The 12,863-nt window shown below is 43.2% G+C and overlaps 1 protein-coding gene across 5 annotated transcripts in view; it reads right to left on the reverse strand.

Annotated features, from left to right (window-relative positions):
• MYLK3 (myosin light chain kinase 3) overlaps positions 1–9,039 on the reverse strand; it is a 29,966-nt gene extending 20,927 nt beyond the window's left edge. For 2 of the 5 annotated variants that reach the window (XM_081870200.1, XM_081870198.1), the window contains exons 1-2: positions 8,969–9,039; positions 8,487–8,625 (exon numbers count right to left, since the gene is read on the reverse strand). In XM_081870200.1, coding sequence (XP_081726326.1) covers positions 8,487–8,625; positions 8,969–9,024 — 195 coding nt within the window. In that variant the 5' untranslated portion in view covers positions 9,025–9,039. Of the gene's footprint in view, positions 1–3,951; positions 4,165–8,486; positions 8,626–8,701; positions 8,851–8,968 lie in introns of those variants that run through there. The other 3 variants (XM_081870201.1, XM_081870199.1, XM_081870202.1) reach the window with 2 other exon arrangements.
• Between the last annotated feature and the right edge of the window lie 3,824 nt (positions 9,040–12,863).

The raw sequence follows: 12,863 nt of genomic DNA on the forward strand, positions 1-12,863 counted from the left end.
TACCGAGGTGTCCGTGTGTGTGTGTGTGTGTGTGTGTGTGAGAGAGAGAGAGAGAGAGAGAGAGAGAGAGAGAGAGAGTGTCAGTATCTTCTTTCCATTAGCAGTAACTGGAGTATTTCCTGGAGGGGCAGGGACAACTCCCAGCCACCACACCAACCATGGGAATAGCTCCCCAAGCAGTCCCTTTTGATACCCGGGTCTCCCACAACCTTCCTCTCAGTGTGTGCTCTCTGGCACATGCTCACCTGCCAACTTAGATCTCTGTGACATTTTCATTTGACGTCAGTCGCACGTACAAGAATAATTTATCGGTTGAAGCTTAGGCTCAGCAGTTCCACAACAACAGAGAGCCAAGGAGGGGGTAACAGCTTGAGCAGAGGAGCAGTCATGCCTGGCAACAGTAATACTTAGCTGTCAAGCATTCAAAGCACTGCACATTGGTTCTCTTGTCACAAACCTCACAACGACCCTATGTGGTAGGCCAAGACCATTATCTTCCTGCTGCGGGGGCGGGGGTCCAAGTCCCTCCAAGAAGAATATCCAGTGCATTCACAGCAGAGATGCAATTCAGACCAAGAACTCTTTCATTCACAGCTTAATTAATATTTTAAAGCTATTGGTATTTTGAGAAGAAGTTCTTGGATCTTAATACTTTGCCAATTGGTGCCTTGCAACATCTGGATTTGGCTAATGAGCTCTCAAGAATGAAATGCCTGGTTCCTTCACTGTCTGCTGTAGGAAAGGCAATGAAGACTTTTTTATTTACCACAGGTGTGCACAGAAGGTAGATCTGAATCTACTGGAAGATCTCCAGGTGATTTCTAGTAGAGCAGCAAGAGTTTCCGATCACCTAACCATAGTATTCATTCATTGGTTTATTTATATACAGTGGTACCTCGGGTTACAAACGCTTCAGGTTACAAATGCTTCAGCTTACAGTCTCCACTAACCCGGAAGTAGTACCTCGGGTTAAGAACTTTACCTCAGGATGAGAACAGAAATCACGTGGCGACAGTGGGAGGCCCCATTAGCTAAAGTGGTACCTCAGGTTAAGAACGTTTTCAGGTTAAGAACAGACCTCCAGAACAAATTAAGTTTGTAACCAGAGGTACCACTGTACTGCTTTTCGCCCAAACTGCCCCCCCCCAACACACAAGCGGGAAACCAATTAAAACAAATACAGGATATAATAGAAGTACAGTAAATGCAAATGCACAATAAATAAATACAATAAGTTAATACAAATATAAAAGAGCAAAAACCACCAGAAGCACCATCAATCATATTGAAAATACATACATGAGCCACATTCATACTGTCATCAGAGATACAGCTCCTCAGCATCTACCTCGCATGTAGAAGTCACGTTGACTCATATCTTTGCACCTGCTTCTCTCTATCACCCAGGAGCAAGCCCATCCTCAGAACCATCATCAAAGGGAATGTTCTCAGCCTCACCATATCCCAAAGGAGATACCCAAAGGGGATAAACTCTTTTGATGTCTTCCTTTTGGTGTCTCCCCACTTGGAGCCACATTCCCAGGGCTGGCCTGCCAGCAGCAACTGACCACCTACAGAAGCCTCCACATGAATCAACTTGCCTCTAAAAACAGCTACAGGCCTGGCAAAATCCCTGAGTTCCCTGCGAAGGGGGGTCGATTTTAAACCATACTGGAGGCTGTAGTTCTGTGCAGGGAACAGAGGTCTCCTAACAACTCTCAGCACCCTTAACAAACAACAGTTCCCACGGTTCTTTGAGGGAACCTATGACCGTTTAAAGTCATATGAAGATACTTAAAATGTAACGTGCAGGTGGGGCCCATGAGCCTGGGTTCAGAGTACATGTGGAGCAAAACTTTGGCTTAGCTCAGCATGATGTAGGAGTAAAAAGTTATGGAAGGAGCAACGAGGCTGCAAGTGACTCTCTAGGAAGCTGCATTCATGTGGTCCCAGGTAAACCATGGTTTGGCTTACCATGACGCATGAGTTAGGCCATTAATGGTCCCTTCAGATGCCCTTTCCGTTGTGAATCCATGATTATTTGTATTGGGGCAGTTATACATGATGTGTTTTCTTTTTTCCCTTTTTAAAAATAATATTTATTAAATTTTCCATTTTAACAATCCTATAAAAACCACATTAAAACATTCCAAATTATGATGCAATCAAAAAAGCCAAATATTCAATGCCAAATTATATATCTTTTGGGTGACTTCCCATGCTCTGAAGTTTTCAATATTGTTCGCACCTGCAAAAATTTCATGGTAGACATACTGTTTCATTTCCAATCAACTCCTTGCCAAAATTCTGCAACTTTTTATACCACAAATATTCCTGTCTACTTTATTTCTTACCTACCCACAAGCAGGCCCCCAGCGCAAGAGCCCTCTCCCCTCCTGTGGTTTGCCACAACTGGTAGTCAGAAGCATGGCTACCTCCAACTGTGGAGGCAGAGCCGAGCCGTTGTGGCTAGCAGCCATTGACAGCATTATCCTCCATGCCTTTGTCCAACCCTCTTTTAAAGCCATCCAAGTTGGTGGCCATCTAACGATCAACACATTTGCTTGGAAATAAGCCCTCATTTTGATGTAGAAAAGAATGATATGTTTTCAAGGTGAAAACAGTAAGAGGAGCACCTGTAACTACCATAACCTCTCTATAGTTGGCTGGTTGCCTGTCAATTATAAAATGACAGTGATGGAGACAACAGAAGGGAATTCTACGATATCAGTGCCAAGTCAGGTGAAGATATGGAGCCTGTTTGCAACTGCCACACCATCTGCCTTTAACCAGGTGGTCATTTGTGGGTGGAGCAGGGAGGGGCTGTGGGGCCTAGAACTTCAGCACCAAAGTCCAGCCCTAGCCGCATTGCTGTTCTTCACTGAAAATCAATTGTGGATTTAAGGGATTAGAAAAATTGTGGACAACTTTAGGCCTCCGCTGCAACTCTCACTTCTAGATTTACTGGCTGGTTCTGATGAGTGATGGAGCTCAACAACATCTGTAGCGTCACAAGGTCCCCAGTCCCAGGATTAGAGGAATGCACATTTAAAAGCAAAGGTTTCTATCCTTTAAGTAAATCACCAAGGTTATTACTCATTCCCCACCCCTCAAAAGCCCCCTCTCCCTGTCATCTCTGATAAATGATTAAGTGACATACTCAGAGGAAAAACTAGAAACAAAGAATCTAGCTATGCTGCTTTATTTCTTTCTTTTTCCCCCAAAATTTTTTATTCATTTTATAATACAAATAAAAAACACAAACAGAAAAAGACAAACAATACGAACAAATTCTTGTCATATCCTTATTTTTCTAAACATTGTTAAGTGGGCTTCCCCAAGTCCCACCTATCTGATTTTCATTTTATGCTATGTTGCTTTCTTGGGCAAAAAGAAGAATAACTGAACAGTTTTCAGCAGGAAACTCCTTGAAGTTCATCCCTCTCTTTGCATGATTTGTGACAGTTTTCCAGTGAAACCATTCCAGACCTTACTCCCCAACCTCCAATGATGATGTACTATTAACACATATAGGACAGGACAGAGGAAAACAACAACACAATGGTGCTAAGATTTGGAAGAAAAGCAGAACAAAATGAAAATAATTTAAATGGGAACCATTCTGGACAAACACACAGAGATCCCTTGTTGTATTTATGACTTTTTATTCATTATTATCATAATCTGGTCCTCTCTTATGCCATTATTCATCAGACAAGACTGCATGCATCAAAACAGTGCACATCAATGAGATTTAAAAAAAAAATGTAACATACAATTAAAACCAAAACCAGCACACATCCCTAGGTTAGCTGCAACAGCCTCAATTAATTGGAAAGGGTCTGAGACAAAATGCAACACAGTCAATTAGACCTTACATACAAGCAGTTTTTAAAGTTACTTTTAAATATATATATATTTACAAATATATAAATATATATATTTGCTTACCGCAAACTTCTTTATGTAATCGGAAACGCAAGACCCTCCCATGCTCAAGCGAAGCGTCTTATGCAACGGGGATCCTTGATACAGCGTCCCCATTCCCTCCCCCTTTGGCCTTGTTGCTGGGCCAAACCACCAAGGCGTCCTGCAGCTATTGACTGCATTAAGAAACAAAGCCTCTGTGGACATTGCCATAACAGGCATTCCGCTTTATCTGCCACTACACAAGGCATTTCAGCCACTTCCTTATCTCCCAAGCCCTGGCTTTTATCTGTATTCCTACAGCTCACTTCCTGGGTCACTGATAAAGTCTGTGGGTGCAAAAACAGAGGATGCTGTTAATTTGAAGTCCCCCCCCCCCAAGAGGGCACCCTCCCCCCTCCACATTGTTACCCCTTGTAATTTGGCTATTGGATGAGCAAAAAATGTGTGTGAAAGGTATAAGGATGAGCACAACTTGGTTGGCTTTAAAAGAGGATTAGACAAATTCATGGAGGAGAAGGGGGTTATTGGGTTTATATTTTGATTATATATTGTGTGGATTTGTATTTTTGTATTTGTATTCTATGAACCGCCCTGAGACCTCCGTGTACAGGGCGGTATATAAATTCAATAAATAAAAATAAAATAATAATGTTGATGGCTACTCAGCATGGCTGTGCTCTGCCTCCACAGTCAGAGGCAGCAATGTGTCTGAATACCAGTTGCTGGAAACTTGTGGAGCTTATGAATCTGCCTTGTTTTCATCAACCATAGTTATGGTTAAGCACAGATGAGGGTTCAGGCAAAGCACTAAACAGAAGGGAAAGCTTCTGATCTCTTTTTGACTACACCCGAGGAAGGGAAGTGTGAGCTCAGAGGGAGGCTATGCCCATTCTTGTCACACCAAACTATGGTTTGCTATGCCATCACTGTACAGAATCCATTGAGTTGGCCAGAAATTCTCTTGATCCTCATTGCCAGCAATGAAGACCTAGCTTTTGAATAAGGGTGTGACTCCACTAGCCCATATCTCTCCATCCCCAACACTCCTCTCTCCTTTTCACAATGCTTATTTGCCCTTGAGGGTGGGGGACGGGCTTACTTTTGCCTGTGAAACACAGTGCATAGGACTGAATAGGCTGATTGACAATACAAGTGCTCAACAGGAATAGTCAAGAGGCCTCCAAACACAGGGAAGGCTGATTCTCCCTTCCCGCCCCCCACATGATGCCCCGAGTTGGGAGGTGGAGACTTACCTCAAACTACCCAGAGTGCTTGTCTCTGAGGCAGTTTTAATCCACTGGGCCAGGCTAGCTTGTTTGTCTTATGGCAACTATGTCAATCTCAGTTTCTCTTGCCATCTCATGTGCAACTCTTGAAGGAGGGCTATGTTGTTTTGGAAGGGCATATTGTTTCGGAAAGTATGAACTCGGCAAGTGCACCATTAAATGAAAACTGAATTTAATTTCTCATAAGAAGAGCCTGCTGGATCAGGCCAAAGGCCCATGTAGTACAGCAGTCCTGTTCACACAATAGCCAAGCAGATGCTTCCAGATGTGGAGGCAAAGCATAGCCATCATCACTAGTAGCCATCGATAGCCCTCCCCACCCCCATGAACTATGGCTTGAGGACACCTTGTTTCCACTAACCACAGCTAAGATGTACCTCTGTCTGATTGAGATTAAATGACAAATAAACAAATAGAAACCTGAAGTGAATGTTCCCAGAAGGCTCTTCACAGCTGCATGCAAAAGGTCCCAGGTTCAAGAACCAGCATATCTAGCTAGTGCTGGAAAAGGCCCCTGTCTGAAACCCTGGAGAGCCATTCCCTGTGAGTGTAGCAGTGTTTCCCGAATTTGTGTCTCCAGCTGTTTTTGGACTACAACTCCCATAACCCCAAGCTAGCAAGACCAGCGGGCAGGGATGATGGGTATTGTAGTCCAAAAGCAGCTGGAGACCCAAGTTTGGGGAACCCTGGTTTAGATAGTATTGAACAAAATGGAACAATGGTCTGTTTTGCTACAAACCAGCTTCCTGCCGCTCTCAGCTGAAGCTATGTGCATCGGTCCCTTCCCCTAGTGACAGAGGCAAAATTCAGACAGTGATCTTCCTGGATCATAGATCTTAGCCATTAAGCTCCACCCGCAGAGAAAAAGAGCTTATTGAAGGAAGTGATGCAAATATGATAAACAACCATGTTTAGATAGAGGCACTTGAGAAAAGTCAATATTTTTGTTTGCAAATAACACTATTATCCTGTGCTTTGCAGAGGGGAGGCGTAGACATAGCGGCAAATGCACGTAGAACTAGCGAGTGCCAAAGAAGAAAAAGGACAAGGCTTGCGTGATTGAGTGGGTCCCCGTTAGGAAATTTGGCAGCCAGGCTGGAACAAACACACTCACCACCCTGCCACCCTCCATTAGCAGCTCTAAATAGAGAATGCTAGTGTCCTGCATTGTCTTCAATCAATGCATGTCTTACATGCAATTCGTGGAGATAATTCCACTGATCGATCAGCTTCTCTGAGCCGTTCTGCTTTATCTTCTGCAAGCCAGAATATGTTGTTCCTCTTCATATTTCTCAGACTCAAAAAGAGGCAGGCAGGGAGAAAGCAAATGTGTTTGGGATTTGGGAGGAAAAGTAAAATGGCCAGCATGTTCTTCATTTGGCGTTACAAATCTGTTAACTCTAACTGTTCCCAAGAGAATATTGGAAGCGGGAACATGGCTGTGAGAGAACTGCTTCCAAGAGAGTTTTGCAGCACAGATCATTTCAGATACTGATTTTTTTAAAAAAAGTCTTATGCCACCTACTCTAAACAGAACGGTTCCCAAACACTAGACTTTAATAACATTTCAAAAATATGCACCAGCAAATTCGAGCCATCAAATTCCCAAGACAAAGCCTAGTCCATAGTTTGGTGCTACACAAAGGTACATGGAAGTCTAAAGCTCATAAACAGCTTCCTTCTCCTTTTGTACCACTTCCTGGTTTGCTGCAAACCATAGTTTGTCATTACATCTGAATTGCCAAGCTGTAGTTTACAACTGTCCTGCAAATCAGAATTGCAAACCGGTGTCTGGTTATGGTTTGAAACCCATAAACTCGGATATCCAAACAAGAGAACCATTCCATTTATAGAAGAGGCTGCAATCCAGCAGAGACTTACACAAATATTTCACTGCTGCCTGCAGCCCCCTCCCATAAAAATGGCTGTACCACACACACACACACACACACACACACACACACGGCACCCTTCCACTTGCAGGAGATGAAAAAACGCTGGTTCATGAGCAGACTTCCATTTAGGGATCTCTGGACCCAACCCATAGTTTCCTGTTTCGACGTAACAACCAGCTATGGTTTTCTAAAACCCAGGAAGCAGCCAATTACTCTGAGGATGTGAGGGGAGGGGGGAGGATGTGCCTCTTTCAAGGCTTGCTTTCATAGCTCTGAGCTACATTTTGCCATTTTGTCTGAACTGAGTCAAATAGCACTATCAGTCAAGTAGCTGACAATTTTCAATATTATGCGAGAGATCAAGAAAACATAACAAGAAAATGTGCCCCATTCTCGCAAGAGAACATATACTGCTCCTGTTACAATGAGACAGCGTGACGGTTGAATTCAAAGAGTGGAACTAGATGGGAATAAGAGACACATGATTTGTGCTGAAATTCAGGGCAGAGAGATGCAATCCCACTTTGCCTACTCTTTGTGTCTGCAAAAGTTCCAGGGTGGACAGACTGCTTCATTTGCAATCATTGTGTGTCCTACAACTTCCTGATAAAATCCTCTAACTTTTCATACTGCCAGTGTTCTGGGGTTATTGTTTTGTTGCTCTGTGGAACAAGAGTGTCCCTCCAGATAGCAATAACATAACAACATTAAGGAGGTATTACGAAACATTATATTGTGGTTATTAATCATCTTCTAAACCACCACCACAAGGCGATTTACACGTAAGATGGTTAAAAAGAGTTGCAAACACAGAAACATATATATTTAAATCAAGACAGAAGAACCCACACTTTGGAACTCCCTGCCTATTGATACCCGGCAGGTGCCTTCACTGTACTCTTTTGAGCTTCTGCTTAAAGAATTTTTCTTTAAACCAGCCTACCAAGATAGTCAGAATGATCATATTTGTTTCAATCTGTTCTTAGTTTATTACTGCTTTAAATTTGTTCAATTGTTTTAAGTTATTGTTGTCCGTTGTTTTTACTCAAAAAAGAATTATCATTTTATCCTTTTTGATCAAACTGCTTTGATCCTGGGAAAGATTGTCAGAACAAGCATGTCTTCAATTGTTTCCAGAAAGTACAGATAGCCTGCACCTGTCGCATCTCAACAGGAATGCTAAGAAAGCAGCACAATGTGTGGACGGCCCGGGATAATTCCACCACTAATCCATTACAATTGCATGTTGCAGAAAAACACCAGCCTGGAAGGGGCCCCCCGGCCACAACTTCACATTCATGATTCGCAAGAAATATGCCTGAAAGCGCCACAAATACAAAGAAAAGCCAGCATTGCCCATTCCACTGGTACCTACCCTTTCATTCGTCTTCCATCCGTGCACCAAAGCCGCACTGGATACCAGCATATAGCACTTCCGAGGAGCAGCAGCAGGGGAGACGAAGGAATGCAGCGCAACACTGAAAGCCTGGAAGATGGTCTGGGAGGACAGAAGCCTTAAATTACAAAACGAAAGATGTAAAAGGACCGTTGCAAACTGTTATCGGGGGAAAGGGGAAAAGAGGAACATACACTTATGGATCTGTCAAGGTCTCCAGCAGAAGAGGCATCTTGCAGCAGCCGGAGCTACACTGACTGCCCTGCCTTAGCACAAACATATTTCAATAGGGTGCTCCGCTCCAAATGGATTAGAGCGAAAGGTCAGGGAGCCACAAGGCTCTCTCCACAGCTAATTAGTATCTATTTGTCTCCTGCATCTCTTAACACACAGGGAGGAAATCCCCCCAGGACCAAAGGCATTCCATTTTTAAACCTTCCCCCATAAGGCTGATCACATACATATACATCCTGGCAACATTGCCAGGGACAGGACACTTCTCCTGGCTGTTTCTCATTTTTGAGGTAGGATACATGAGGCTGGGGAGAAAATCAGGACTGTTCCTTGTTTATAAAATGCAGTTTCCCAGCGTAGGTTGCCCTCTGGAGACGGGTTTAGGCCATGGCCTCTTTTTAAAGAAAAAGAAAGTTTGTGTTTGTGTGTGTGTGTGTGTGTGTGTGTGTATTTATTACAGTGAGTAGAAAACAGAAAATTTAATTTCTTAAAGCCAAACATGTTGGCTTCCACCTTCATTGGTTGCGCTAATAAAAATGATGCTGTTTTCATGTATTATAAAAAAAATACCGATCCTTTTCCCTTATGAGGTATCCAAGAGCCCAAATAGAGTCCTTAAGTAGGTTCTCTATCGGTAGAAAATAATCAACCAGGCCAACCAGAGAATATTGAGAAGCAAAGCAGCTAGTAAGCATATTTATTAAACTGTTGCAAGAGGGTCCCCCGCTCACCCCACACAGGGAGGGAGGAGAGGAACCCTGAACAATGGTGTGCAAGCTCTTATATAGGGTGCCCACTTAGGCTTCACCGAAAAGAAGAGGAAATGCATAAGGAAAGGAGGCTTAAAACAGCAGAGGGTTTCCAACCTAATGGCAACTTTTCCATCCAGGCAACCTTCCAGAGTGATGGATGAGGTGTTTAAAAAATAAACAGCTCACCAGCATGGGCCTGGAGCGTACCAGCAGTAAAAGTATTGGGTGTGGGCCAGAAAGCAGTTTCAGCTGAAAGCATGTGGCAAGGAAAGCGTAAGGCAAATTGTTCCCTCCCGAGGGTGCTTTGCAAATAAGAAGGGGCAGCCAGGGCTACCAGGCAGCAGCATGGCATGCCCTTTGTTTCTAATGGCCAAATAGCCACAGTACGGCAGTATACAGGGTGTGTGGTTTTTTTCTCTTGGGAATATACTGCCACCTAGCCGTAGAAGTTGCCATGTATCTCCCCCCCCCCCCCCCAAGTCAGGCTTTAAAGCAAGAGAATATCATGGGGCTCCCCCTCCAGGCCAGCCTGCTAAATGAGCAGTCGTCCTGATCTTGTTTCCATAAAGCTTACACAGTTTTTTATTATTATTATGCCTGGGCTTTGACAAGCATTTGCTCCGATTTATTGTTAATCATATTTTTCTTTCCTGTGTGCATCTGGAATGTTGTTTGAAAGAATGCAAATCATGTGTACATCATTGAGCTCCGCAGTTTTGGCTTTCATCTCTGATTACTTTGAGCAAGAAGTGTAGAATGGGGAAAGAGAAGCCGCCTCTTCCCAATTTGGATTTTCAATAGGTGCCAAGCATGAATGACTGCTAGATAAAGTCCCAAATACATCCTCCAGATGAGCATTGATCCCAATTCACAGAGCATCGATCTTTATTTTGTTGGCAGTGTGGTTTATGCAGCAATGTGCATCCCTTCTGAAAGGCTTGCAGGGTGTTTATTAGAGATGGGAGGATCAGTTAATTTTGGTTCTGTTTCTCATTCTTAAATTCTGTTTTCTACATTTTGCACCAATTCAAAAAGAAATCCTCATGAAAATTCATCAGTGCTTTATTTCAAATTTTCCCCAATAAACACTTTTTATATGGTTTTTACAAATACAGAGTTTTGCAAGCTATTTTCCCAAATATACAGCATATTTGCATGTTATAGTCACTAATGTTTTCATTTCCATGTGCGCTTTCCCCTAATATATGCATTTTTGTGAACGCTGGAGAACCTTGTTAGAAAACTCAGATAAGTGCAAATTTCAAATAATAGGTATGTTTTGGTTTGCATATTTTCAAAAGGCAAATTTGATAGTTTTGGATTTAAATGCATAGTCCATTTTTCCTCCATTCCTAGTGTTTCTGCATCTTTCTGTTAATCAGATGTTGACCTCACACTGGCCGAGGCTGTTGGGAGTCCAACAACCACCTGGAAAGACACAAGCTTCACACCTATGTCACCCATGGTGGCATGATCGGAAGTTCATAAAATTATGCATGACATGGGAAAAAATGGATAGGAAAGTTTTTGTCCCTGTCTCATAATGGCAGAACCAGTTGGCATCCAATGAAGCTGAATGTTGGAAGATGCAAGACAGAGAAAAGTCCCCCTTCATGCAGCAGTTAAAGTATGGATGCAGGATGCAGTGATGGCCACCAACCTAGATAGCTTTAAAAGATTGGAAAAAATAATGGGAGGGCTATTGGTGGCTACTAGCCACAATGGCTAAGCTCTACCTCCACCGTCAGATACATCTTGGCTCTGAATACCACTTGCTGGTATAGACAGTGTGCTGCTCTGCTCAGGTCCAGCTTGCCGGCTTCCCATCAGCCTCTGGCTGGTCGCAGTGAGAACAGGATGCTGGGCTAAATGGATCACTGGCCTGATCCAGCAGGGCACTTCTTATGCTCTTACATTCCAAATTGCTGCTGTTCACAGACCAGAATGTAAATAAATACGATGTTGGTGCTTTTCCAAAGTTGTTCCAAGTTGTCCATATGGGTATAGGTTTGGGGGGGGAGGGGGGGAGAGAGAGACACATCTTATTACTTCTACAATCCTATTTCCATAATTGCTCCTGGCCTCAAGTACTTAAAGCAACGGCAAGCTGGGCCGCTTGCTGTAAATAAGCACCCGAAGTCCAGCTTTCCAACTCCAGCTTTCAAAGGCTCAAAGACAACTCAGCGCCAATGTTCTCCATGCACAACGAATTAAAAATGTAGAGGCACAGCCTACAATTTGAAGAGCTAGAGAACTGGGCAGGAAGGTGGGGGGGGGGAGTAAGAGAAACCACACAACAGAAACAAAAGCTCCCCACAATGTTATAAATTATAGGCTTTGCTTGCAGGAAGTGAAATGATTTTCCAGTGAAGTGAAGAGTTATTTTTAATCACATTCGAAATTAAAGAGGCAACAGCTTATTTTTCCCCTGCAGAGAGGCTGGTTTCTTGAGAGGGTTTCCCAAAAGACAAAATATATGCTTTACCAAAGAAATTTGTTTCCCTTTTTTTAAAGGAGATCTTCTCATATATATATATATATTGCATTCTGAAAGATATTGGGAAGTTTTCTCCATTCGACTGTCAACAGCTTTTCATGGGCTGTTCTGCTTATCCTCATTAGAAAGCCCTTCAAGGCACTCACTTAGCCCACTCAGTCGCAAGGGTCCACGATGCCCCCTGGAAAAAGGAATTCTTATCATCAGCATGCAAAAGAAAAGCATTTCAAGTAAACTAAATGACCTAGCAGTACCATGATTGAACCAGTAGGTGGCTTGCGGCCCAAACTTGGCCTCTGACGGAATTGTAGTGGCCCCAGTCTGTGGAGCCTGAGCATGCTCAGTGGCCATGGAATGACTGTTGGAAGGGGCAGGCATAAAATTAAGAGGGGATGTAACAGAGTGTCCTGGAAAAGGGCAGTGTGTCTGCTTGCCGGCTGGAAACAGCACTGCATACTGTTGCCTTTTCTTGCAGGCCCAGCTGGCTCCCTCTATTTTCAATGTTCAAGTATGAGTGTTGTTGACTATGTATCCAAAATGGGACCACCTGCAGATAAGCTATGGAAATACTTCTATAAATAAAACAAACAAGGTTTGCACAAGTGCAAAGCATCTCTAGGGAAAAAACCTAAAACGGCCCAACATGGAATCCGGAAGATTTCCTAGCAAGACTTCAGGTCTTCCCTGTTAAAAACCCTTTTAGTCTTACAGCAAAAGTATGGGTCATCCCCCCCTCTCCACACGCTTCAAAGCTGCTGTTTTCGTCACATGTAGATGTATGCATAGTTAATCAAACTAGTTTGATTCTGCAGCTGAGATTAAAAGGGGTGACAGTCCAACACAAATGCATCAATGCTTCTGGAAAAAAAGAGG

This window comes from Podarcis erhardii, assembly GCF_964252035.2.
Source record: "Podarcis erhardii genome assembly, chromosome: 7".
Lineage (NCBI taxonomy): Eukaryota > Metazoa > Chordata > Lepidosauria > Squamata > Lacertidae > Podarcis > Podarcis erhardii.